This window comes from Mustela nivalis (assembly GCF_964662115.1).
Source record: "Mustela nivalis genome assembly, chromosome: 10".
Taxonomy (NCBI): Eukaryota; Metazoa; Chordata; class Mammalia; order Carnivora; family Mustelidae; genus Mustela; species Mustela nivalis.
The window spans coordinates 53,402,852-53,426,663 of NC_139029.1; the positions used below are offsets into that span (position 1 = coordinate 53,402,852).

The window sequence follows — 23,812 nt, forward strand, 5'->3', positions numbered from 1 at the left end:
AAATTTTTCTATACTACAGCTCTTTATTATGCAAATTTAGATATTTATCTAATTATCTACATTGAAATCTCCCAACTAGCTATACCCATTTTATAGTTGCTTATTCTGAAAATTGATTTCTCAAGATAAAAGCCTATGATTAGTCAACAAAGTGGCTATAAGTGCTATTTCTCAATGTCAAGATCATTGGCCTAACTTTTCCAAAAATGCCTAATAAAACTATAATTAAATCCTTTCTTAAAATTCAGTGGGACAATTTTATCTACATATGAGTCTAGCAACCATCATTTGAAAGAAGCTTCTACCCAAACATGATTATTTTATATACACTGTTAAATCTTAGTTATATATCCTTTCAGTCATATATCCATAAACATAGAGATGATAGAGTAGTTAAAAATAACTAGAAGAAAATACGAGTAAATATTGATGTACCGAGGTTGGTATATAAATTAGGAATTGCTTTTAGGAGTAACGGTTGCTCTTACCAGAGGCCTGACTACAGTGGCTTATCAGTTCTCTCACATAAAAGAAGTCCAGAGGTAGACAGTTCAGGGCTGGTGTGATACCTTGGGGACATCATTAGGATTCTAGGCTCCTTCTTTCTATTTCCTCTGCCAAGTTGGTTTCCATCCTCAAGATGGAAATGATCCAAGATGACTGCCAGAGCTCTATCTACTTTCTTCTAGAAAAAGAAGGAAGAAAGGAGGACCCACCCCTCACACTTGAGGAACTTTGTTCCAGGTCACGCAATACACTTGTAGTCATTGACTCTTAACTGGTCATCTGGTCACACCCAGCTGCAAAGGAGGCTTAGAAGTATATTTCAGGCAGCAGTATTCCCTTGTTAAAAAGGAGAGAATATTTGGTAGGCAACTGGCAATCTGTGACTAATGTGGGTATGTACCTAAAGTACAAACCTGAGAAGATGAATTAACTGTAGGGGAGGAAAGCTCAAATGCTATGCATAGTAAAATAAAAATTTTAAAACACCACAAAGCCTTAAAAATGTAAATATCAGTTTAAGAGAAGCATATATCACATTTTTTGGCAAAACAAGTTTGATTATCTACCTGTCTGTCTGTCTATCTACTTTTTCAAATAAATAAGAGACTGGGGATATGAACAAGCAACTCAAAAATTAAATATCTTTCATAAAGATATGAAAATATGTTCAGCCTAACTAGCAATCAATGAGATGCAAATTTTGAGAAGCCTGAGAAACTGAATCAGACCAAGAAAAAATAAGTAGAATTAGCGTACCCCATGTGGGTAGTGTGTGAGGAAAAGATATGCTGTACCCTGTTAATGGGTATGTAAATTGGTACAACCTTCTGAAGACAATTTGGCCATATGTAACTTTAAATACTAATGTATTTTTCACCAAAAAACTTTACCATTAGAAATGTATCTTCAGCAAATGATAAGTGCTTTAAAGTAAAACACAAAGATGTTTATTGAAAATTTTTTGAAATACTGAAAGAGCATGAACAACCTAAATGTAAAATAATAGAGAAGGGACTGGTTTAGTAATATATCATGAATCTTACTTGCCTTAACCCACACCAGGGTTAAAGTGGTGTTGTAGCTATGCTTTTATTGGCAAGGAAAGATGCATATAATAAGTTAAAAGGTAGACTATCAACAGTGTATATGGGATGATGCCATTTAAAATATGTATTTACATGAATACACATTTTTTGCATGGTAAAAAATCTAGTAGTGTATGTGGAAATGTTAATAGAGGTCACAACTGCATCATGGAACTATTATAGGTGATTTTCCTTCCCTTTTGCTTTATCTATTAAAAAATTTTTCTTCTCTGGGTAGGTACTACATATATAGTTTTTAAGGTGAATTCTGTTGGGGAGATTGAACTCATACCACTATATAGTATCCTGCTGTTGTTAATATGTAGTATGTAGGAATACCTTACTTCTTCAGGTGTCACTGCATATGGGTCTTGAGGCTATAAACTTCATGAATTTTCTGGGTCTGTTCCAGGTGCTTTCTTTAGATTTGGTAGCAACATCTCAAAATGACACATTCATTATGTTAGAGCTGGCCTCTACTTTATTCATTAAACAGTTGTTTACTGAGCATATACTACATAAGGGAGCTAGAATCCAGCAGTAGGTAAAAAATACTGTTGAGGTCCTCCAGTTATATTCAGTCACATGGGAGGGACAGACATAAACAAGGAAACTGTGGTGCAGTATAAGTGTGAGATTAGATGGATGCCACGGTAACTCTAGGAAGAGAGGAAAGATGAAACATGGGCTTGGAGAAGATGGCCAGGGAAGCAGGAACATGTGACTGGAGTATGGAGAGACAAGTTCGTGGGAGACAGGTGAGGGAGAGGTATGTCATCATGAGGGTTTGCTTTAAATTGAGAGCTGAGCAAATGTACAAGTTGAGGAAAAGAATTGGGTAGGGAAGAGTTTGGAGATTAAGGGGAGAGAGGAGCTAATTAATGGAATGAAGTCCATGAGGAGTGGGAAGACAATGGAAACCAATGACAAAGGGAGAGGTAAAAGGAACACCTGTTTCTCCCAGATTGGGCAGGTGTTGCGTAAGGATGAGGCTCAATAAGGATGAACATCTTGGGGAGGTAAGATAGGAGAGTACTTGAACTGAGCTGTAACTAAGAGCGTCCCGGTCCTAGAAATCTTGGAATCTCGAGGGTCTATTTTCTCTCCTAAGACCACTTCTGAACCACCCAATACTCTGGGTAGCCCAGAGTGACATGGAGGGCATACTGGCAAATTACACGGTCCCGTCCTTGAGTGCTCTTTCAGATCTATAGGAATAGCATACCATGATTTTGTCTCCCTCTCTTTCAGGATATGTTCACAGTACTCACATATATAGTTTTCCTTTTAGGAAAGGAAAAACAATGTGCCCCCCACCGCCACCCAGGCAGAAAGTAGGGACAACTTTGTTGTGAAAAGCACCTGCCACAGCATTACCTATAAAAAACCATGAGAGTGATTTTGTTGGTCTACAATGAAAACTGAATGTGTGCTAAAACTTGCAGTCAACAAGTAAAAACATAATTAATATTTCAGACTAGTCCCTGTGTTCAAGAATTCTTGAAACTACGGAGAGTCAGAAGCCAGTACAGTCATAAACAGAGACCCACACAGATGTCAGAGACTGAGGCCCCAGGAACTGAAGGAACCTAGCCAAAACCATACATCCAATTAGTGGCAGAGCTGGACTGAAAAACCAGACCACCTGTCTCTTAGGTGGGGACGTGTTCCAAATACCATATGAATTGTATAACTCTGTTCAGAAGCTCTCAGGGGGAAAGGAGATGGGAAGTTGAATGATTGAAGCTAAGAAATAATTTTGAAAAGTGATAGAAAGAAGGTGAGTTGTTAGCAGAGTTCTGAAAGAGAGAATGTGCCCTGGCAAATATCGTGGGAAGGAAATTCAGGCTGGTTCCTGGTAAATATGGTGATTCAGACAGGGTAGTGCCAAGTTGATTTGCTTAGCTCATTCCAAAGAAGGTAGTGGTCAGAAGGGCTCTTTGGCTATTTTAGCCCATCACCTGCCAAATGGTACTAGAAGATATAGGTGCTCAATAAATACTAAATGAATGCATTCCATTCTCAAAAGAAAAAGAAAAAAAAATCTTTTGGCATAGCCAGGACATCTAATACCAAGGCAAATGAATATAAGGGAGCTCCTACTGGGGAATTCAATTCCTTGCAAAACAGCCAGTGCACGGGTTATAGGTTCTCACCACCAAGCACATTTCTGAGGAGGTGAGAAGGACAGGAGGGACAGGATAGATGGCTGAGTGCAGTGGGGAATAGTGATAAGGGGGAGCAGTGAGGTAGCACTTTCTGGTTTTCCTCCTCCTTCTAGCTCACATTGCCCTGATATGATCATTGCTTGGACATCTCTACTATGGAGCAGGGAAGTCTAGAGAGCAAAACAAAGAAACTTCAAGGAAGCCCCAACACCTAACTGTGGAAGATGACTGAAAGCAGAGTACCTGTGAACTGGCTGGCTCTTGAGATTTCTCCTGCCATCCACCCCCATGTGCCTGGCAATTACAAGATAGTAACAGCCTTGAATCCCCGTGAAGAGCAGCTACAGCCATGGCAGCTTGGGTAGGTTCTGGACGTACCAGGTAGACCTTGGGGGAACCTGGATACAGGTAGAGCTTAGGCTGCATCACTGTAGGCTTTCTGGCCTGGAGTTTTTTAACCTCAACAGCTCCTCCTACCCACCTGAACTTGCCTGGAGAAGCACAAACTAAGGGAAATCTTTCACTTTCCCCCTGCAGAAAGATAAAGGCCAAGGCTGCTGAGCAATCCAAGAAAATAACACAAGATCCCAAAGTAGAAAATTAGGAGAAATCTGAGAGACCCACATTCTGGGAAAGGCAACCTGTGCCATAGGAAATCTCACTAATGCAACAGAAGGAATGAGAGTTTGAATAAGTATAACAAGTATCCTTAGATTAGAGAGGATGCTAGAAACATGGCTCTGTCAGAAATAAGTGGCTATGAAGAAGCCCCAAATAAAGAGATTCAATATGGAAAGTTAGTTTTGAAATCAAGAACACAGCCAATAGGTTGGATAGCAGAAAGGACTCATCTGAAGACTGAATGAATGAGCAGAAGATTGGGTGAGAGAATCTTCCAGTGGCCATCCAAAGTGGGAAAGAAGTCAAAACATGGGAAAAGTGAAAACATGGAAAGAATAGAAGAGAAGTTACAACAACTACTTAAAAAGAGTCCCAGTAACATAAAAACTAAATGAAGGGGAAAAGTACTTGAAAATATTTATAAAAAAAATCTTTTGGTGGCAAATGCCACACTGGGGTGCCATGCTGGTATGGGACATTGGCAGCGGGACAGGTTGTCCCCATGTGGGGTTAGGGAGTATGTGGAAAACGCTGCTGCGAACTTATCACTTCTCTAAAACATAAAATCTGCTTTTGAAAAGTCTCTGCCAAAAAAAAAAAAAAAAAAAAAAGCAGGGGGAAGGGAGGGTGAAGAGAGGAAAACTAGTGCAGAATGATCAAGAGGTTTGACCCCAAGAATACAAAAATGGATCAACATCAGAAAAAGGTATTAGTGTAACTCATCACAATAATAAAAAAAAAAAAGAGAAAAGGGATATGTTTTTAACAGATGTGAAAAGTATTTGGTGAAAAAAATTTTTAGTAAATAAGAAGTATTCTATAAAAATAAACCTATTTGAAAACTATGAAGAAAAAGAAATTTTTTTAGTTTTTTAAAGACTTTCTACCAAAAATCTACAGCAAATATCACCTTATAAAGGTAGGTAGGCACATTCTCTTTAAAATTTTTAACAAGATAAAAACAAAACAGTAAGAGATTTAATTTGAAGATTGGAAGGAGAAGATATTTCACATGTGGAGCTAATAAGATTACTATGTGGAAAATTCAACAAGGGCAGTGGACAAATTACTAAAACTAATTAGAAATTTTAGCAGGCTTGCCAGAAATAAGAATAATACACACAAATTAATGGTAGAATAAATGGTAGAAGATAAGATGCCATTTTAAAGAGCAAAGTCAGAGTATAAAGTGTCTAGGAATTAGCCTGTAACAAAGAATGCATAAAAGCCTTACTCCATTAAGGAGGAACTGGGGCTTATGAAGAGGAGCTGAATAATTTCAATGAAGCAGCATATTTACAAATGGAACAATTTAACTTAATTCCAATAAAAAGTACAAGCTGAAATTTCTGAGGACTCTGATACACTAATTCTAAAGGCTAAAAGGAAGAAGAAAGTGTCATAAATATCCAGGACCACTTTGAAAAATGAAGGGCAAAATGAGGGAAGGACTTTATCAACAAGATAATCAGACATCACAATGCCTAGTAATGTGAACAGTGTGTTCTGGGAAAGAAGTTGACTGCAGACACAAACCTATGAATGTATGGAACTTGGTATATATTAGGGATGGCATCACATTTGGAAATATTGACTCACAGTATGGAAAAATATAATAAAATCTATTCCCTTTTTTTTTTTTAAAAAAAAGCCTTTTAGCTAGATTTGGATTAAAAACTTAAATGGGGAAGGTAAAACCAAAAGCCAATAAGAGAAAATGTAGGTCAGTATCTTCATGATCCCAGGTTGGAAGAAATTTGTAAATAAGACTCAAAATGTACAAGCCAGATAAATTCACCTATATCAAAATAAATAAAGTAAATACTTATGTGCAACAAACATATCATAAAGTTATCAGAGAGTTGAAAGACTGGAGTATATTTCTAGTGTTGGAAACTAACAAATGATATCTAGAACATAAAACCTATTGCTGTAAATCAGAGAAAAGACAGGAAACTCAACAAAAAACACGAGTGAAGTATATAAGCAGGGAGTTTACAGAGGGGGAAGTCAGATCGCTAGTCATGCATAAAGAGAAGCTCAGCTTCATAAGAAATTGGAAAACATATTTATTATAAAAATTCAGAAAAACAAAATAAACCACAGTAAAATGCCCCCTTGCATGTACCAGATTGGTAGAAACTTGAAAGTCGGAGAATAACCACTGTTGGTGGGGAAATAAGAATCTTCATGCCTTTTTTATTGCAGTGTCAATTGACTGGCTATATTAAAGATCACTTGCTGTGTTTAATGAAATAATGTGTGGATTTACTCTATAATTGAGCAACTCTGTGCAGATATATCCAGAGACACTCTTGCATAGGCTCACATGAGGACATGCCAAAGAATGTTCATTGCATCCTTGTTTGTGTTAGCTGAGTGTTGGAAGAAACCTCCTGATCGTCACTTGGAGACTGGACAGAAAGAGGTTTGAAGTAGCAGTTGGAAGGAATGAACTGTATTTACATATAGCAGCAGAATGGACATACTCCAGAAATATAATATTGAGTGGGAAGGAAAAAAGTAAGAAAAAGCATTAAATTTACTCCCAGCACGTTTCATGAAAATACAGAACACAAGCACAAAGTCACACTAACTTTCAAGGATACATAGATATCTAAATAAACATCTGGGAGGTAGCTTAGAAGTATGCATATATCACTACAGCAGTTACCTCTGGGGACACAGAAGTGGAAGATGAAGGGAAAATAATTCTACCAATAACCCTGCACAGGGTCCTTGCACTAATAAAAACAAATCTGAAGGTTTTGGGTTTTTTTTTTAAGATTTTATCTATTTATTTGACAGAGATCACAAGTAGGCAGAGAGGCAGGCAGAGAGAGGGGTGGGGGGAAGCAGGCTCCCTGCTGAGTAGAGAGCTCAATGCAGGGCTTGATCCCAGGACCCTGAGATCAAGACCTGAGGCGGAGGCAGAGACTTAACCCACTGAGCCACCCAGGTGCCCCAAATATGAAGTTCTTAACAAGAAATTGGTTTTTCCTAACACTTTGCTGGATGAATTGTTTTTTATATCTTTATCCACCTGTGATTTTGTTTTTGTGCTTCCCCCTTTTTCCCCCAAAGGGTTGCTGGCTCCTCGCCAGGTCTCTGCAGATTCAAAGGGTGTGGACAACATTATGGTGACGTGGGAGCCTCCTGGGAAAGCTGCACCTGCTGTCCAGGAGTATGTGGTGGAATGGAGGGAGCCCCATCCCAGGTGGGGCACACAGCCCCCTCTAAACTGGCTGCGGTGTACCCCACTCAATATGTCGGCTCTGATTTCAGGTATTTAGTTGTTTACCTCCTCTTCGAAAGCTATTAAGCACCCCTCCTTTTTTTTAAAGAAAGTGCAGATGGGAACCCAGAACCTTCCTCAATTACAGGCAGTTGCATGAGAGGAACAGTGATGACCTTGAGTCCTTTAGGACACTACCTTAAAACACAGCACTGCAGCCGTAGAAGACCAGCTGATTGACCAAAGCCTCTAGTATTTATGGATAGTTCATATGCCTGGCACAGAGCCATATAAGACAAATGCTTCATTGATGCACACAAGCATGGCTGAGAGCTAGGTAGTAACCCGTCAGTGTGACAGGCACCTTCCACATGGGAGTTTACGTAATTCTCAGAACAATCATGCGCAGCAAGTGTTTAACTCTGCCCTTTGTACAGATGAGGAAACCAGGAGATCTTTCATTCCCAATTCTGTTGTATGTTATGTGTGTGATAATAAATCCAGATTTATCTATATGATAGCACCTCAGTCCTCAAATCCAAATCTGTCAGTGGTTTCTATCAAGTGGTAGAAAGCATCCAAAAAGATACTAAAATGATCAGACAGAACTTTGTCAATGTCACTTTTAGGAATAAACTCAGTGTATTAAAAAGTGCTGTTTCTGCAGCTAGACTATCTGGGTTTAAGCCCTGGCTCTGTCACTTACTAGGTTGTGTGACCTAGGGCAAATTACTTAATGTTTCTCTGCCTCAGTTTCCTTACTGTCAAATGAGGAAAATAATAATACCTACCTCATTGGGTTATTGTGAGGACTGATTGAATTAATGGAGAGAAAACATTGTGAACAATGCCTCACACATTTTAAGTACTCAATAATTTAGCTGTCACTGTTACTGTAATATGTGACAGGGCTAAGATTTTCATAGGTTTTCAAACTCTAAACTCTATAATATTTTTATTACACCATGGCCATCATTACATCTCCCCAAGGGGATACACACGCCCTACCTATGGAGACAAGACAAATGGAATAAACAGACCACACTACCAAACAATATGTGAGCTAGTCCTTAACCATGAGCCTCTTGTACAGGTTAGCTGTTCAGACTTCTAGTGGGTTGTGTTCAGTTATAATCACTACACCTAAAGATGGTGTTGTCTAGATAACCCAAAGAATATCAGAAGAAGATGAACAAGTTATTGGGGGTCTGTAACTTTTAATATGGAAACCATTTGGGGTGCCTAAGTGACTCAGTTGGTTAAGCATCTCTCATTTCAGCTCAGGTCTTGCCCTTAGGGTTATGAGTTCAAGCCCCGCACCGGGCTCCATGCTGGGTATACAGCCTACTTTATAGTAATAATACTAGTAATAGTAGTAGTAATAATGTGGGAACCATTCATCCCATAGAAAAGAATTCTAGATGTGGGTGGGCAGTTTGATGGCTATTGCTGGCTTTGATGTATATGTGGGAAAGACTATGTGTCCTTTGTTGCTCTGGAGAATGAAACTAAGTCCTCTACATAGACATTATAAACCAGATATCAGCTCAGTTTTGAGAAAGAAATTGCCTTACATGTGAGAGCCTCTAAGAGGACAATCAGTTGGCCCTCAGGGCGATGTGTTCCCTGTCCCTAGAACTGTTGCAGTAGAAGCAACTTCCCTTTAGCGCTGTTACGCCTATCAGATCAAATCAAACAGTGGATAGAAAAGGCATTTACTGAATTCCAAACTGCTACAAAATTGTAAACGCTTATTTTAAACTATATTAGGATTGACCTCTTTGGGGTAGTTTAGACCCTGTGGCCCCTATAGTTTCTTACTTTTAGAATTTCTGTAATAAGACTCAAATGCCATTAAAAGAGATGATAAGAGAGAATGTTTTGTGTATTTAGGGAACTAAAAGATTTTTAAGCACTTTAGAAATACTCATTTGAATGAAATCGGTATAATACTGGGTAAAATAACTTTGTTAATTAAAGTTGTTCCCCTGCTTGAAAACACTTGCTTAGCTATTAGTGTTGATGTTACATTCTGGAAATAAACACTTAAAAAAGTTAAATAATTCATACTTATGAATTCAGTATGGCACTCTCCAGTCAGTAAGGTGACTCCTTGCCATTAGGATCCTCACCAGCCTTTTCCCAGCTGCCAGGGCAGCACTGGTGTTTTGGAGTATATTCTGGAGGCCAGAACACAGTCCAGCTCTTGGGCTGTAGGTTGGTTGTAAGCTAGAGACTGTCAGTACTGTCTTTGGTGAGTAAAAATGATTCTAACCATACAGAGCTACTCCTTTTACAAATATGTCAGAATCCGTAGGTGTCTAGAAATGCCTTCCCTGATGCCTGGGCTTCTGCATGCTCCCACTCTATTTCCTCAGTGATGACTCCTCGTTATTGATCATTTAATGTTTGTCCTCTCCCATACTTAATAGATGAAAATAGCTTTTGACAAAAAAAACACCAAAGAGGTAGTTTATAAATATGGAGTCAGAGCCTTTGCCCAAGGATGGGAGGTATATATGTAGGCACAGGAGTAGTGGGAAATGAGCCTGGAAGTTGGGGCCAGTGTGTAGAAAGAAAGAAAAATCTCAGGAATGTGGATGTTGTACACTAGACAGCAAAGCTAAGGACTTTCTGAGGTGAACTTCTGAAGGCTAATGATTAGGGCATGTTTGTGTAAGAACTAGCCAATAAAACAGGAATCCCTAAAGTCCAAACCAGGGAACAAGCTTTTTAGGACTCTTTTCTTCACACAAAGGGAAATATCAGCTAAGTTATAGAGCCACATTTTCTTCCCTCCTCCACTAAGTGTAGCCTGTTCACAAGAAACCCACAGCTTCTGATGCAGCAGTCTCAAGGCCTCTGCCCTGAACTCACGTTTTGCATGGCAAAATGCAATGATACTAATTGCTTAATGAGCTCCTCTGGAATTCCCACACCTGCATATGACACGGTGGCTGGTCGGCTGGTTCCAGGACTAGAGACAGCAGCCAGGCCCAACCCCTCTCCCAAATGAAATATGAGGTGAACTTGGTCTTGGTGGTGGGAGCAGTGGCTTCCTGAAGCCATTGACATGGCAAACAGGGTGCTGAGATTTTGTGACTTAGGTCATCCCTTCACCCTCAGCCCAGACTGTCCTTGAACTATCTTCAAATGAAGGAGAGCAAAATGGATGCCTTGAATGCATCCATATCAGATACTTAAATGTCTCCCTTCAGTGACTTACATATGATGCCAAACCTGTTATAAGAACTCCCTTTTCCCCACAGAGAACATAAAACCCTACAACTGTTATGAAATCAGCGTGTGTGCGATATCTGGGGACCAGAGAGGGTGCACCTCCATCCGGGGTAACTCGAAGCACAAACGTGAGTCTTGGGACCTTTTGCCAAATTTTGCTTTTGTTCAACAGTTTGGATTTGGAGGGTGACAAAAGCCGCCTGTGTTCTACTTTGCAGCACCACGGAGTGGCCCCCACATTAATGCCATCTCAGAGGAAAAGGGGAGTATGGTAATTTCATGGAACGAAATTCCAGCCCAGGAGCAAATGGGCTGCCTCCTCCATTACAGGATATACTGGAAGGAACAGGACTCCAATTCCCAGCCTCAAGTATGCGGTATGTGGGAGAGACAAATGCAGTGTGTCTTTCCCATTTAGATGTCAGGGACATGTAACATCACGCATATGCATTCTGACAGGTACTAGCGCTGTGAGCGGCACATAGTAGGTGCTTACTAAATATCCATGAAATTAATTGAATGAAGAAAAATAAAAGATATAAACACACACACACAGAGTGACTGACTATGTTAGTGCCCAGCAAGTAGAAGTGAAGGGGATGGACTAGCCTTTTAGGAATGGCTCATATAGCGAGACGGCATTTCAGAAAGCAGTAACAGCACTTGAATACTATTATGCAGACCCTTGAGGTTTGCAAGGGATGAGTTGGGAGAAATTTTGAATCCTCACATTTGCAAATACTATCATAGCATATTATTTTCTCCTTAAAATAGGTAAAATACAATACAGGGTAAGTAACTTCTTTTGACCTGTAATTATTCTGTAACTCTAAAACGAAAGCAATTAAATTCTGGCTGGGACATTATCTCAGATGATTTCATCTCTCATTTATGTAGCAGCTCCAAGTTCCTTGCCAGATTTGATGTTCTAATCTTTGATTTATTCAGAGTCGTGGTTTTTTTTTTTTTTTTTTTCCTTCCTGGCTTGACCTTCTTTTTATTTCATAAGCAAGCTGGCTTTCTTTCAGGAGCATTTATCATAAAGAAGCAATATTTTTATTCCTTCGTGAGAACTGTTAGGTCCAGGAAGAATGCAGCAAATCCACTCTGAGATGTGGGCTCCAGAGAGCTGTCTGCAAGAGGGACTTTTACCTGGGAGATTGGACAGGATGGTCCTTTCTCTTGACCTTAGCAGATCATCAATATTGATTTTTCAATATTGATTTTCAATATTGATTTATATAATAAAAATAAACTAGCATTAAGAGTGCTAGTTAATGCTAGCACTTAATCCTAGTTTATTTTTATTATATAAATAACCCTTGCACATGGTAAAAGCATTCAAATAGTTGAGAAAGCTATACAATGGAAATTATCTCTTCCTCCACTCTTAGGCTATAGCAGTGTTTCACATGTTCTTCCAGAAAAAAAAAAACCTTAATGCACATTAAAGCATATATTTGGGATCATCATGTATATTCTGATCTATACCTTGCTTTTTACCTCTCAATAATATATCAGTCCACATCAGTATGTATGGATTTGCATCACTCTTTTTTAACAAAAGCTCTATATAATTCTATTTTAAGGCCTTGCAAGCGGTCACTTAACTAATCCACCATTGATAAATAGAACCTATCACTGAACAAAGCTGCTTCCTACTGGGCCTATATGGATAAGTCAGTCCAGAAATGCACCCCAGAACCTGGTGACTCCATTGACCTCTTTGTGGGCCATTTGGAATTCTCCACTTGAAATGTGGAGAATTCCTCCCACCCCCAACTGTCATTTTAGCAGAATTAAGACCACAATGCCTATTAACAATAAACACAGTCAATTGGTTCTTAAAGCTACTCTTAGACATGTTGAAGAAAATCTCTACCTTATTCTATCACAAATCTGATGAATCTAAAGTCTATGTGAGGGCATTTGAAGTTTTATTTATTTATTTAGTAATTTGAACACCCAACTCAAGACCCCAAGATCAAGAGTGGCACACTCTAGGGACTGAGCCAGTCAGGCACCCCCTATGTAAGGGCATTTTAAAATAAGTTGAAAGGAGGTAGAGATTGAAAATTCTACTTCACACCGGTTTAAAATAAGTTTTCCTTTTGCTCGGTAAGCACTTGGTGATGAATCAGACCTGTGCCCTGTCTTCCAAGAGCTCTGGGTCTACGGAGGGAGATGGAGAGGTCCACAAAAGTGATGTAATCGCTAGAATTAAGGACTGACAGCTCCCTACTCTATTTGGTAACCAGCAATCATTGGCAGACCCACAAGTACAGTTTCCGGATAGTGGTAGAGGGCAGCAAGTGAGGACATGGGAAAAAGACGCCCAAGAGACATCACAAACGGAAGAGGAAGATGGAGCACCAAGGAGGAAGGAGCCCTGTCCTCTGTCGTTGGGTGCTACCCGCCCCAGGCAGCAGCACAAAGGGAGCCTGGGGAGTGCAGTAGGAGTACATAGTCGGCTTGAGCAGAAAGGAGGGGGGCAGCTGCACAGTGTTAGTATCTCGCTCAGGGGATTCTGGCACACAGCCGCTCCACTGGATACATGCCAACACTGCCGTGGGTTCCAAGAACGCATGTCTCTACCGGTGCACACATTGTGCATTGTTACTTCCGGCTGTTTTTGTCAACAGTTTCAAAGCATCTTGAAGGAAGAAGCCCTGGCGGTTTGCTCATCATTGTCTCCCTGTACCTACCATACTGTCAGGCATACAGGAGGTGTACGTAAAAACAGTATTTGTTGACTGACACATGAGTGAATACTGCCCCACACTTGTTAAACCAGTGGAGACTGTCAGGTTAGAACTAGTTTCCAGTAACTGCAGCTAAGTTTTGTCTGGTAGTACTTGACCTTCCTACCTGCAGCCTTTCAAAAGATTGGTAACTATCCCATCTTCCTAAACTGGTGCCTCCTCGTTTCACAACCGGAGCCTAAAATTTCAGACCCCTATGGATTGAATGCCCCTCTTTATCTCTGCCGGAGATCACAGTCTGGACCAGGCAGCAGAACCAGTATTTCTGGCATGACTTCTTTCTCCCATTACTCAACACAAATTCTTTTGCGAGCCAAACTGCTGGCTCCATCAACCACCTCACTGCTCCCTCCACAGAGTTAAAATTTTAGTTCTTCAAATATATGCGGGCGTGCGCACGTGCGTGTGTGTGTGTGTGTGTGTGTGTGTATGTTTGCATGTAAACTTCTTTGACCATTCTTTGACCAGCAAACCATTCAAATCCCTTCCCTTCTGTTCTGAGGTCTCATTTCACTCTCGGAGCTGGAGATGCTTTCACGCAGTTAGACAGCTGACTCTGAGGCTCCCTGATGCTTTGCTATGGCAAGATGAGCAGAAGGTCTCTCCAAAATTAATTTTTTAATCCCCTGCCTTAGGAATAAGGAAAGATTTTTTGAGTTCAATCAGACTGGTTAAGTCTGTGCAAACAATTTCATCAGGTTAGAGTTGGCTTGCAATTTTCCACATGGTACTTTTTTCTCAACAGGATGTTGAATATAGAGAGTGCTCTGATAGTCACAGCTGTTACGTGATCTGCTCAGGCCTCACCCCCTTTGGGTGAAGTGACCATGATATTACAGGACTCCTTCTTGCTGGTTACCCATAGTAAACACGGGTGTGGGAATACAAGAGGTCTGTTTTCCCCACTAGATGGTGAACACTTTGAGGAAGATTCTGTGCCTTTGTATACGTGGTGACTTGTCAAGAGCACAAGTTCAATAAATATTTGTGACTGTTGAAATAAATTTAGCAAACAGGAGTGTTGTCTGACCTGCCCTGGGGTTTGTGAGCTGGTAACTGATGTTGAGGCTCAAAGTGCTGGGTTCTAGTTTCCACTTTGATCACCAGCACAGACGCATCTGCTGAATGAGCCAGGAGGCTACCCCTGCCAAAGTTCTGCCCTTGATCTTTTAGTCACCCTGCTCCCGTATCCCCAGCTTTTGAGAAGCCACTCTAAAATCCACACCCGGCAGATCACTGGAGAAGATTGCCTGTGTACTACAGGAGGAGAAAAACAACATCCGTGCATTGCCCAAAAAACACAACATCTTCCTTGCTGAGACTCTGTAGGAGTGTTGAGAGCAAAAGGGACCAATAATCTAGGCTTACACCACCAAGTAAATCTAATTTAAGTACCATTGCTCCCACTTTTAGGTTTTATGTCAAATTAAAGCAGATCATTATATTAAACCCATTAAGACCAGTATCCAGGATCTACCAAAAAAAGCAAAAAACAAAAATTAATGTTACTTAACTGTCTATTAACTGCCAAACTTAGCTTGCTTAAAAATTCTATTGAAAACAATTTGTGTATTTAATTTCCTCCCCCCAAATTTTCAAAAATATCTAAAAACGTTGGAAACATTATAGTCATGGGAAATAAAAGGAGTTATTACAGCTAAATAATTTCAGAAGAAGAATGATAGGGGCGCCTGGATGGCTCAGTCAGTTAAGTGTCTGTTTTTGGCTCACGTCATGATCCTCGGGGATGGAATCCTGCCTGGGCCTCCGTGCTCAGAGAGGAGTGTGCTCCCCCTCTCCCTCTGCCGCTTCCGGCTCTTGCTTTTGAGCATGCACAAGCTCAGTCTTTCAAATAAAATCTTTAAAAAAAAAAAAAAAGGCAGAGTGATAAAAGTTCTTTCAAAAGATTTTATCACAGAAAATATATTTAATTATTTTGGTATGCTGTGAAGTAGGACCGCCACAAATGACAGTGTCTAGGGCCTATCAAAGTATTAAGTACTAATGAATTAGTACTTGTAAAACAGCAATGTGCTTTTCTCTTTCAAATTAAATAAAGCATTAACAACAACAATAAAAATAAGTAAAAGCTCACATTCAAATATTTCCTTTAATACGTGTCTTTCTTCTTTTATCTTTATCCTTCTTTCAGAAATTCCCTACAGGGTACCCCCCAATTCACATTCAATAGACAACCTGCAGCCCAGAGTGACATATGTCCTGTGGATGACCGCTCTGACAGCTGCTGGGGAAAGCCCCCCAGGAAACGAGAGGGAGTTTTGTCTGCAAGGTAAGAAATAACTTCAAAGATGGTGTGTCCACCCTGGAACCCTACGTGGGCATACACTCCCACTATGTCTGGCATAGAAATGATCAGAGTTTCTCTCATTCATCAGTTACCTTCTTGCTGCTACACCTTTGCACTTGCTGTTTCCTTTAAATGGAGTACTTCATGGTTTGCTTGGAGATAGTACCTACTTACCTTTCAAAACTCAGTCTAAATGTTTCCTCCTCCAGGAAACCCTCCCAAATGCATCAACATAATCCTTCATAATGCACTACATTTGACCCCTATTCAAAACTCTGAATCCAATAGGCAGGAACTGGTATCTGTTTATCTTCAAGGTCTAGTATGGTACTTGTTCACTAAATAACTGTTCCAGTGCCCAATGAGAATAATCTCAATAATAGCAGCTACTTTATATCAGATAGTTACTATGCAGCAGTCATTGTGTTAAGTACTTTGCATACTGTAGTTATTTTGCTAGGGCTCTTGTAACAAAGGGCCACAAACTGAGTGGCTTAAACAATAGTAATTTATTTTCTCACACTTGTGGAAGTCTTGAGTTCAAGGTGTCGGCGGAGTTGTTTCTTCTGAGGGCTATGAGAGAATCAGCTCCCTGCTTCTCCCCTCCAAGTTGAGTGGCAGTCTTTGGTATTCCTTGGCTTATAGACCGTTGTCTTCATCTTCACATGGAATTCTCCTTGTGTGTGTCTTTGTTCAAATTTCCTTTTTTAAAAGGACACTGATCATACTGGATTAGGGCCACCCTACTCCAGTCTGACCTTATCTTAACTAATTACATCTGCAGTGATCCCATTTCCAAATACGGTCACTTTTTGAGGTACTGGAGGTTAGAACTTCAACATAGGATTTTGGGGGTGGGAGGACACAATTCAGTCTGTGTAACACGTACTTTTACTCATTTAATCCTGACCACAGCCACATGAAGTGTCTGCTTTACATGATTGTACCTGGCTACAGTACCAGGAGGCACTCTATTCAAAATGAATAAAGAAATATGGAATGAGGATGCCTTTTTATAACGCCAAGAAGGTACAGAAAATTACTCAAAGTCATAGAAGTGGCAAATGGTAGAACTACAGTTCAAACTTAGATTTTAGTGACTTCAGTTAAATTGGAGTACATAAATAAGTGACCTAGCTAGCATGGGCTTCCCTCTGCGGGCTAAACTGTGCTGTTCTCTCTGGCAGCACCTGTCTGCATCTGCTCCAAGCATGAAACAAGCTGTTCTTGCTTTGCAACATGGGGTATTAGGTTGATCATTCGGGACTTTGTTGTTCTATGCCAGGTACTTCTCCACTGGGAAAGCTGACAAAGCCCATCTCCTAGTACTCCCATGGAAGCTAACTTGTGAGGGATTAATTGGATTAACGACTCAGCATCTTTCTACTTGTGGTACTCCAGACTTGTCCCATCTGCCCAGGAAGGACGGCAGATGCTAAGGAAATGTCAGATCGTGCTGATTGAGTGGTGGGAGTAGCAAAGCTGCCTGCGTCAACTCTCCCCCCCACTGCCCCCTTCAGCCCCCGTGACACACCTCTCATGGGGGCTGGCAGGGCTGTGGCTTCTCATCCCTCCTTGCTCACCCTCTCTCCCCCAGGTCCCCACATCTACATGCCCTGCTGTGGAACAGGAGAATCTTTCTGCAAGACACCCTGCTCCATGCTGACATTCCACTTCCTGTGGTTCCCCAAGGCCCTTTAAGCCGGAATCCAAACTGCTCCCTCCCCAAGCCCAGCGCGATCTGCTCCTGTTCACCTGTGTAGCTTCATCCTCTGCCATACGCTCATCACTTATACTTGAAAGCAAGACCAGACTACCTGTAGTTGCTGGAAAGTGCCACACTGTTTGCTCTTTCCATGCCTTTGCCTAATTGTGTCTAGTCTGCCTCCCTAACTTGTCTGCTTTGCTGGCTCCATCCTTCAGATCTGTCACTTTTCACATTGTGTCTTTGGGAGAACACCCTGGGCTCCCCTTGATGTCATTTCCCATGCTGAATCCTGCTACACTGCCTTGTACATGCCTTTATGTATACCCCATGGCATCATGGTTTATTTACATGTTTACACATGTCTCCTGGACTAGATTCATGACTTAAGACAGCAGAGCCAATGTCCTAGTGATATGTGCATCCCAGCACCCAAGAGGGCTTAATGCGTTAATACTCATTAACTGGATGAATTAATGAAGAATCCTAACACATTACAAACTGCATAGTCATAGCAAGGAATCAGAACAATTTCAAAGACCCTACTAAAACAGAAGGCTTTCCCTTAGGGCGCCTAGGTGGCTCAGTGGGTTAAACCTCTGCCTTCGGCTCAGGTCATGGTCTCAGGGTCCTGGGATCGAGCCCTGCATAGGGCTCTCTGCTCAGCAGGGAGCCTGCCTCCCCCCCCATCTCTCTGCCTGCCTCTCTGCCTACTTATGATCTCTCTCTTCAAATAAATAAATAAAATCTTAAAAAAAAATAAACATTAAGCTTTTCCAATGGCTTGGTGAAATAGGTCATAACATTTCTCATCGCCATGTGCTTCATATGCACCATCTCTAATCTTCACAGCAACCTGTAGACGTCATCATTCAACCTTTATAGATCAAGAATCTGAAGTCCACTGATCACATAGCTGTCAGTGGCAAAGCCAGGACTAGAATTTGGGCCTCCCTGTTCACAGCCAATGCTTTGTATACCACACCCCCTTCTCCTTCTGCCCGTTAGAGGAAGGAGCCCTTGTAGGGCTGGAGCCCCTTCCTTAGAACCTTAGGCCCCTTTTACCCAACTGAAGGGACAAAAACAAGTTGACCTTGTTCTTGAGCCTGGCTATCCAGTAGGTGGGTAGGTGGGTAGGTGCCAGAGGGCTCACGAAAATGTCTTTTTACATGTTCATTGCAGATAACTAAGTCACAGGGTTTGCTAACTTTTCAGGTAAAGCCAACTGGAGTGTGTTTGTGGCACCAAGCATTTGTGTTGCTGTCGTCATAGTGGGCATTTTCTCAATGCATTACTTCCGACAAAAGTGAGTTGGTTACATTTTCAAATTTCAGTAAATTTGTTTTTTTAATGACAATAGCTGTTGCCACTATGGGTCAGAGAAATGGGTTTTCTCAAACATTTCTGGTAGCAGATTAAATTTATTCTACTTTCTTGGACAACAGTGTATATTAATTTAAAAAAATTGAAAGATACTGGGGCACCTGGGTAGCTCAGTCAGTTAAGCATCTGCCTTCAGCTCAGGTCATGAACCCAGGGTCCTGGAATCGAGCCCCACATCATGCTCCCTGCTCAGTAGGAAGCCTGCTTCTCCCTCTGCTTGCCACTTCCCCTGCTTGGGCTGTCAATAAATAAAATCTTAAAAAAAATTAAAACATACCTATGACCTAGCAATTTGTAAGAAGAAATTTATTACAAGTGTATCGTAAGTATATGCATATACTTAGTGGCAAATATGTTCACCGAATTATTTTTCATTAAGGGAGAACAATTTGAAACAACCTAAATGCCCAGTGATATGGGACTGGTTTCCTACATCAAATTGTATCTCATGCTGTATGGCATATTATATCCATTAAAGAGGTAGAAGAAAATTAAATGGTTAATATTTGCAATATTACATGTTAAAAAGGTTGTAAAGAATTACATACTTTCACTTTTTAAAAAGTACACACACACACACACACCCTATATGCAAGATATATCAGCTAGCATTAAATTTGGTTCTATGTAACATAAAAAGCCAATTATAGGACTTAAACTAGCTGAGTTTTTCACCCAAGTTAATGATGTAAACTTAAGTTGAGGACTGGTATAGTAGCAATTAGGGATCTAGGCTCTTTCTGTCATTCTGTGCCACTATCCTCTCTTGGCTTTCATCCCTTGGCTCACTTCATGGTCCAATGACTGCAGGAACTATAGTCATCATGCCTGCATTCTACAACTACAGGCAGAAGGAGGGAAAGCGCCCACACATCCCTGTTCAGGAGCCTTTACATGAAAAAGTTAGGACACTTTTGATTACACCACACTGGCCAGAATGTGGTAGGGTAAAGGAAACTTAAAACTGTCATCTTACATCTAGGCTCATTGTCATCCCAGTATATCAGGGTCCTCTACCTAAGGAAGAAGGTCGAGTATTGGGAAGTGATTAATACTCTCTATCTCAGAGATATGCACCAAAATGTTAATGGTGGTTCTAACAGAGGATAGAATAACAGGTGATTGTAGTCCTGTTTAACTATTTTCTACAATTTCTTTAAACAGGTATGATTTTGTAAAGAGAAATTTTTAATGAGTTATTCGATACAGAGTTTTTTCCAAATGTATAAAGTAAGAAGAGGTCAAAATAATACAAGCTCAAAGTCATTCTAATAGCCATTGAACTTGACTGAAAAGCTTTGCATTTATTGAAGCTCCCATGTGTGATAGATACTTCAAAGCAGAGTTCTCTTTAGGTAGACTTTGAAAAAGTTTAATTCGAATAGAGTCAAAGAGGATCACATTCATCTTCTTCAGGGAAATATCAGTTAGGGTGAAGGCTTTTCTGTTAAAAAAAAAAAAAAATCCCCAGATCGGTGGCTTTAATAAAATAGTTTATTGCTCTCCCACAGAGTAGTCCTGACGTGAGTCATCCAGGTTGGTTGGCAGCTGTGCTCCACACAATCATTAGGGATCCTGTTTCCTTCCAGGTTTTTATTGACCCCCAATCCCTTGGGTACCGTCGTCATCTGCATGATCTGCTCACATTTGTTTGGAGAAAAACTGTCACAGGGGCACATCTCTTGCTTCAAAGGACTAAACATCCTGGAAGCTTTCTACTCTTATTAAACATCAAAGCTTATTAAAGCCAATTTTTCAAAAATGTTTCGTATTAGTTTCAAATTTTAAAAAATAAAACATTTAAGTCACATGCATTTATAAGAAACAGTTTAAGGAATGTTTTCCTTCCATGTCACAAAAGTAATATGAACACATTTTAAAATATATTTAAAAATGGGGCACCTGGGTGGCTCAGTGGGTTAAGCCTGTCTTCGGCTCAGGTCATGATCATGATCTCAGGGTCCTGGAATCAAGCCCCACATCAGGCTCTCTGCTCAACAGGGAGTCTGCTTCCTCCTCTTTCTCCCTCTCTGCCTGCTTGTGATCTCTGTCTGTCAAATAAATAAATAAAATCTTAAAAAAATTTTTTTTTCAAAAACCCAGAAATGATCGAAAGAAAAAAAAAAGACCCATATTTCTTCTAATTATCAAATACAACTACTGTTAACAGTTTGGATTATTTCTCTCTGGCTTTTTTTTCTGGGCATTTTTTAAAAAATTGGTTATGTTCAAACTACTTATGCCATTTGTATCCTGTTTTGTTCTTTAAGGGTTTGTTGTTGTTGTTGTTTTTTACTTTTATCATAATAGTTTACCTGTTATCATGAACACTTTATAAACATTCTAACCTAAATAATAAGCTCCCCACGGATAGGAGCCATGTCTTCTTGCTTGCTATTCCATCTCCAGTATGTGGCATGTGCTCATCACACATTAGGGGTTTAACCACTGTGAAATGAATGCACGGCTGGAGAGTGACAGCTAAACATTACATTGAGTAAAAGTTTCATTGTTTATTTAGCAAACCCCAAATGGCTGCATCATAACTCTATCATCTACCCAAACCAGAGAAAACTAGTCTAGCCCTGAATAATGCATCATGTTTCTCCTTCAGGGCTTTATTGTATTCATTTGCATACCCCCATACTGAACTACCTCTACAATGAAATCAGTGCACCAATGCTGTCACGCCACTGTGGGCACATTTAACCAGATGTCATTGTTTTATCTATAGGGTATCTGTTCTCCTTTTGGCCCTCAGACCTCAGTGGTGTAGTAAAGAAATTCCAGACCCAGCGAACAGCACCTGGGCCAAGAAATACCCCATTGTGGAGGTAAGGTTATAAAGGCTTACTGGTGAGTTGATGGGATTCCAGTGATGTAATCTTCCCACTCTTAGTTACCAAGTGCTTAGTTCCTATGGATAGGTGGACCCCCCTGTGCTAGGTTACTGAGTCACACTCCCATGCACAGGAATTTTTGAAGCTTATGACGAAAAGACTAAAAGACCTATAGCTTTTCATTCCTCTCTCTGCCTTATGTTCCCTTCCTCACCTCAACTACTTCAAAAAAATTAAAAAGCAAGTATTTTTGCCTTTTGCTGAGCACTAGCCTGACTCATCCAAATTCAAGAGAATTGGAGCTTTACCGTGACATTTCCTGTCCTGAGCATAGAACAGATAAATAGAGCTCAGACTATTTTGGTGTTGGCAGGAAGCCAGTAAGTCATTCCATTGTGTAAGGAAAAGGTTTTAAAGAAGGAGAGGTTGCTCGGCTGGTAGATAGGAGAGCAGAGACTAAAGGCCGCACTGCCGCACGGCCCAAGGAGGTAAGAATAGCTCACTGTGGGCAAGATGGCCATCTTGGGTGGGGGTTCTAGGAGTTGGAGGCATCTGAACATGGAGCAAGACTGTGCATTTCAGGGAAGCAAAGAGGAGGAAGGCGGTATGCCAGCATTCTTGCCCAGGACCCTGGCAGCCCACCCTCTTCCTTGCACCTCATAACCATTCTCCTCCAAGATTCTTCTCAGTTACACAGTGCATTCTCTCATCCACACCCTTCCTCAAGCCAGAAGCCAGTGGTACCAGCTGTTGCTCAGGGAGAGAGCAGGTTTCAGCCATGTCTGCCTCAATGAGAACTGAAGTCACTGCTGTTAGTGCCTTTGAAATAAAGTTTGGGTGCAAACCCCACCTTTGCCACTTATTATGGTGGATTGTGCTTGGGCAACTGTCCTGATGATATTGAGCCCTAGTTTCATCCTCTGTAAAACAGGAATTGACAGTATCTCCCATGTAAACTGTTATGAGGATGAAGATGTCACGTTAAGGCACATGGATCATGCAAGGCAAAGGTGGTTCTTCCCAGGAAGACTCACACCTGACATCTTTCACTATTGAGGAATTTTGTCCCTGTTAAGTTTCAATAGCAAGAACAATAATAACAACAGTAGCTTTTATATAGGTAGACATATATTTAATTATATATATATGTCATATACATACTGTATTATATATAATACAGTATATAATTGTATTATTAAATAATATATTCATATGTTTACATATACATATATTCAGGCATACCTCTGATTTATTGCTTTGATTGTGAACCACTTCAATAAAGTGAATATTGCAATAAAGTCAAATGAATTTTTAGGTTTCTCATAAAAGTTATTATTTATCCTATACTGTAGCCTATTAAGTGTTCAGTGCATTGTCTAAAAACACAATATACATACCTTAATTAAAAAAATACTTTATTACTAAAAAACACTAATCCTCATTTGAGCTTTCTGCAAGTCATAATCACTGATCATAAATCGCCATAACAAATATAATAATGAGTTTGAAATGTTCCAAGAATTATAAAAATGTGATGCAGAGACACAAAGTGAACAAATGCTGTTAGAAACATGATGCCAGCAGACCTGTTTGAAGCAGGGTTACCACAAAACTTCATTTTGCAAAAAAACACAGTATCTGCAAAGTGCAAAAAGCCAAGCATGAAAAAATAAGGCATATATATATATATATATATAGCCATATAGCTTTTCTATGCCAGGTACTTTAAAAACCTCTTTCACGCATTAAAATCTAATCCATACAACAGCTTTATAGTTTTTTTTTTTTTTTTGAGGTTGTATTATTTTTATCCTCACTTCTCAGATGAGAAAATTGAGGCACAGAAGACTAAGTAACTTGCCTAACACTAGTTGGCTAGTAAATGGTGGATCCTGGATTCATATACAAGTAGGATGTGCTACCTGCCATTATATTACATACTCTAAAAGATCTCCTTT

The 23,812-nt window shown here is 40.2% G+C and overlaps 1 protein-coding gene across 14 annotated transcripts in view; it reads left to right on the forward strand.

Annotated features, from left to right (window-relative positions):
• The window catches only part of IL12RB2 (interleukin 12 receptor subunit beta 2), an 80,987-nt gene that overhangs the window by 53,855 nt on the left and 3,320 nt on the right, over positions 1-23,812 (forward strand). For 11 of the 14 annotated variants that reach the window (XM_082686424.1, XM_082686416.1, XM_082686428.1 and 8 more), the window contains 6 exons: positions 7,466-7,666; positions 10,886-10,984; positions 11,075-11,233; positions 15,771-15,908; positions 18,847-18,937; positions 21,749-21,848. In XM_082686424.1, coding sequence (XP_082542550.1) covers positions 7,466-7,666; positions 10,886-10,984; positions 11,075-11,233; positions 15,771-15,908; positions 18,847-18,937; positions 21,749-21,848 — 788 coding nt within the window. Of the gene's footprint in view, positions 1-7,465; positions 7,667-10,885; positions 10,985-11,074; positions 11,234-15,770; positions 15,909-18,846; positions 18,938-21,748; positions 21,849-22,785; positions 22,960-23,812 lie in introns of those variants that run through there. The other 3 variants (XM_082686420.1, XM_082686421.1, XM_082686426.1) reach the window with 2 other exon arrangements.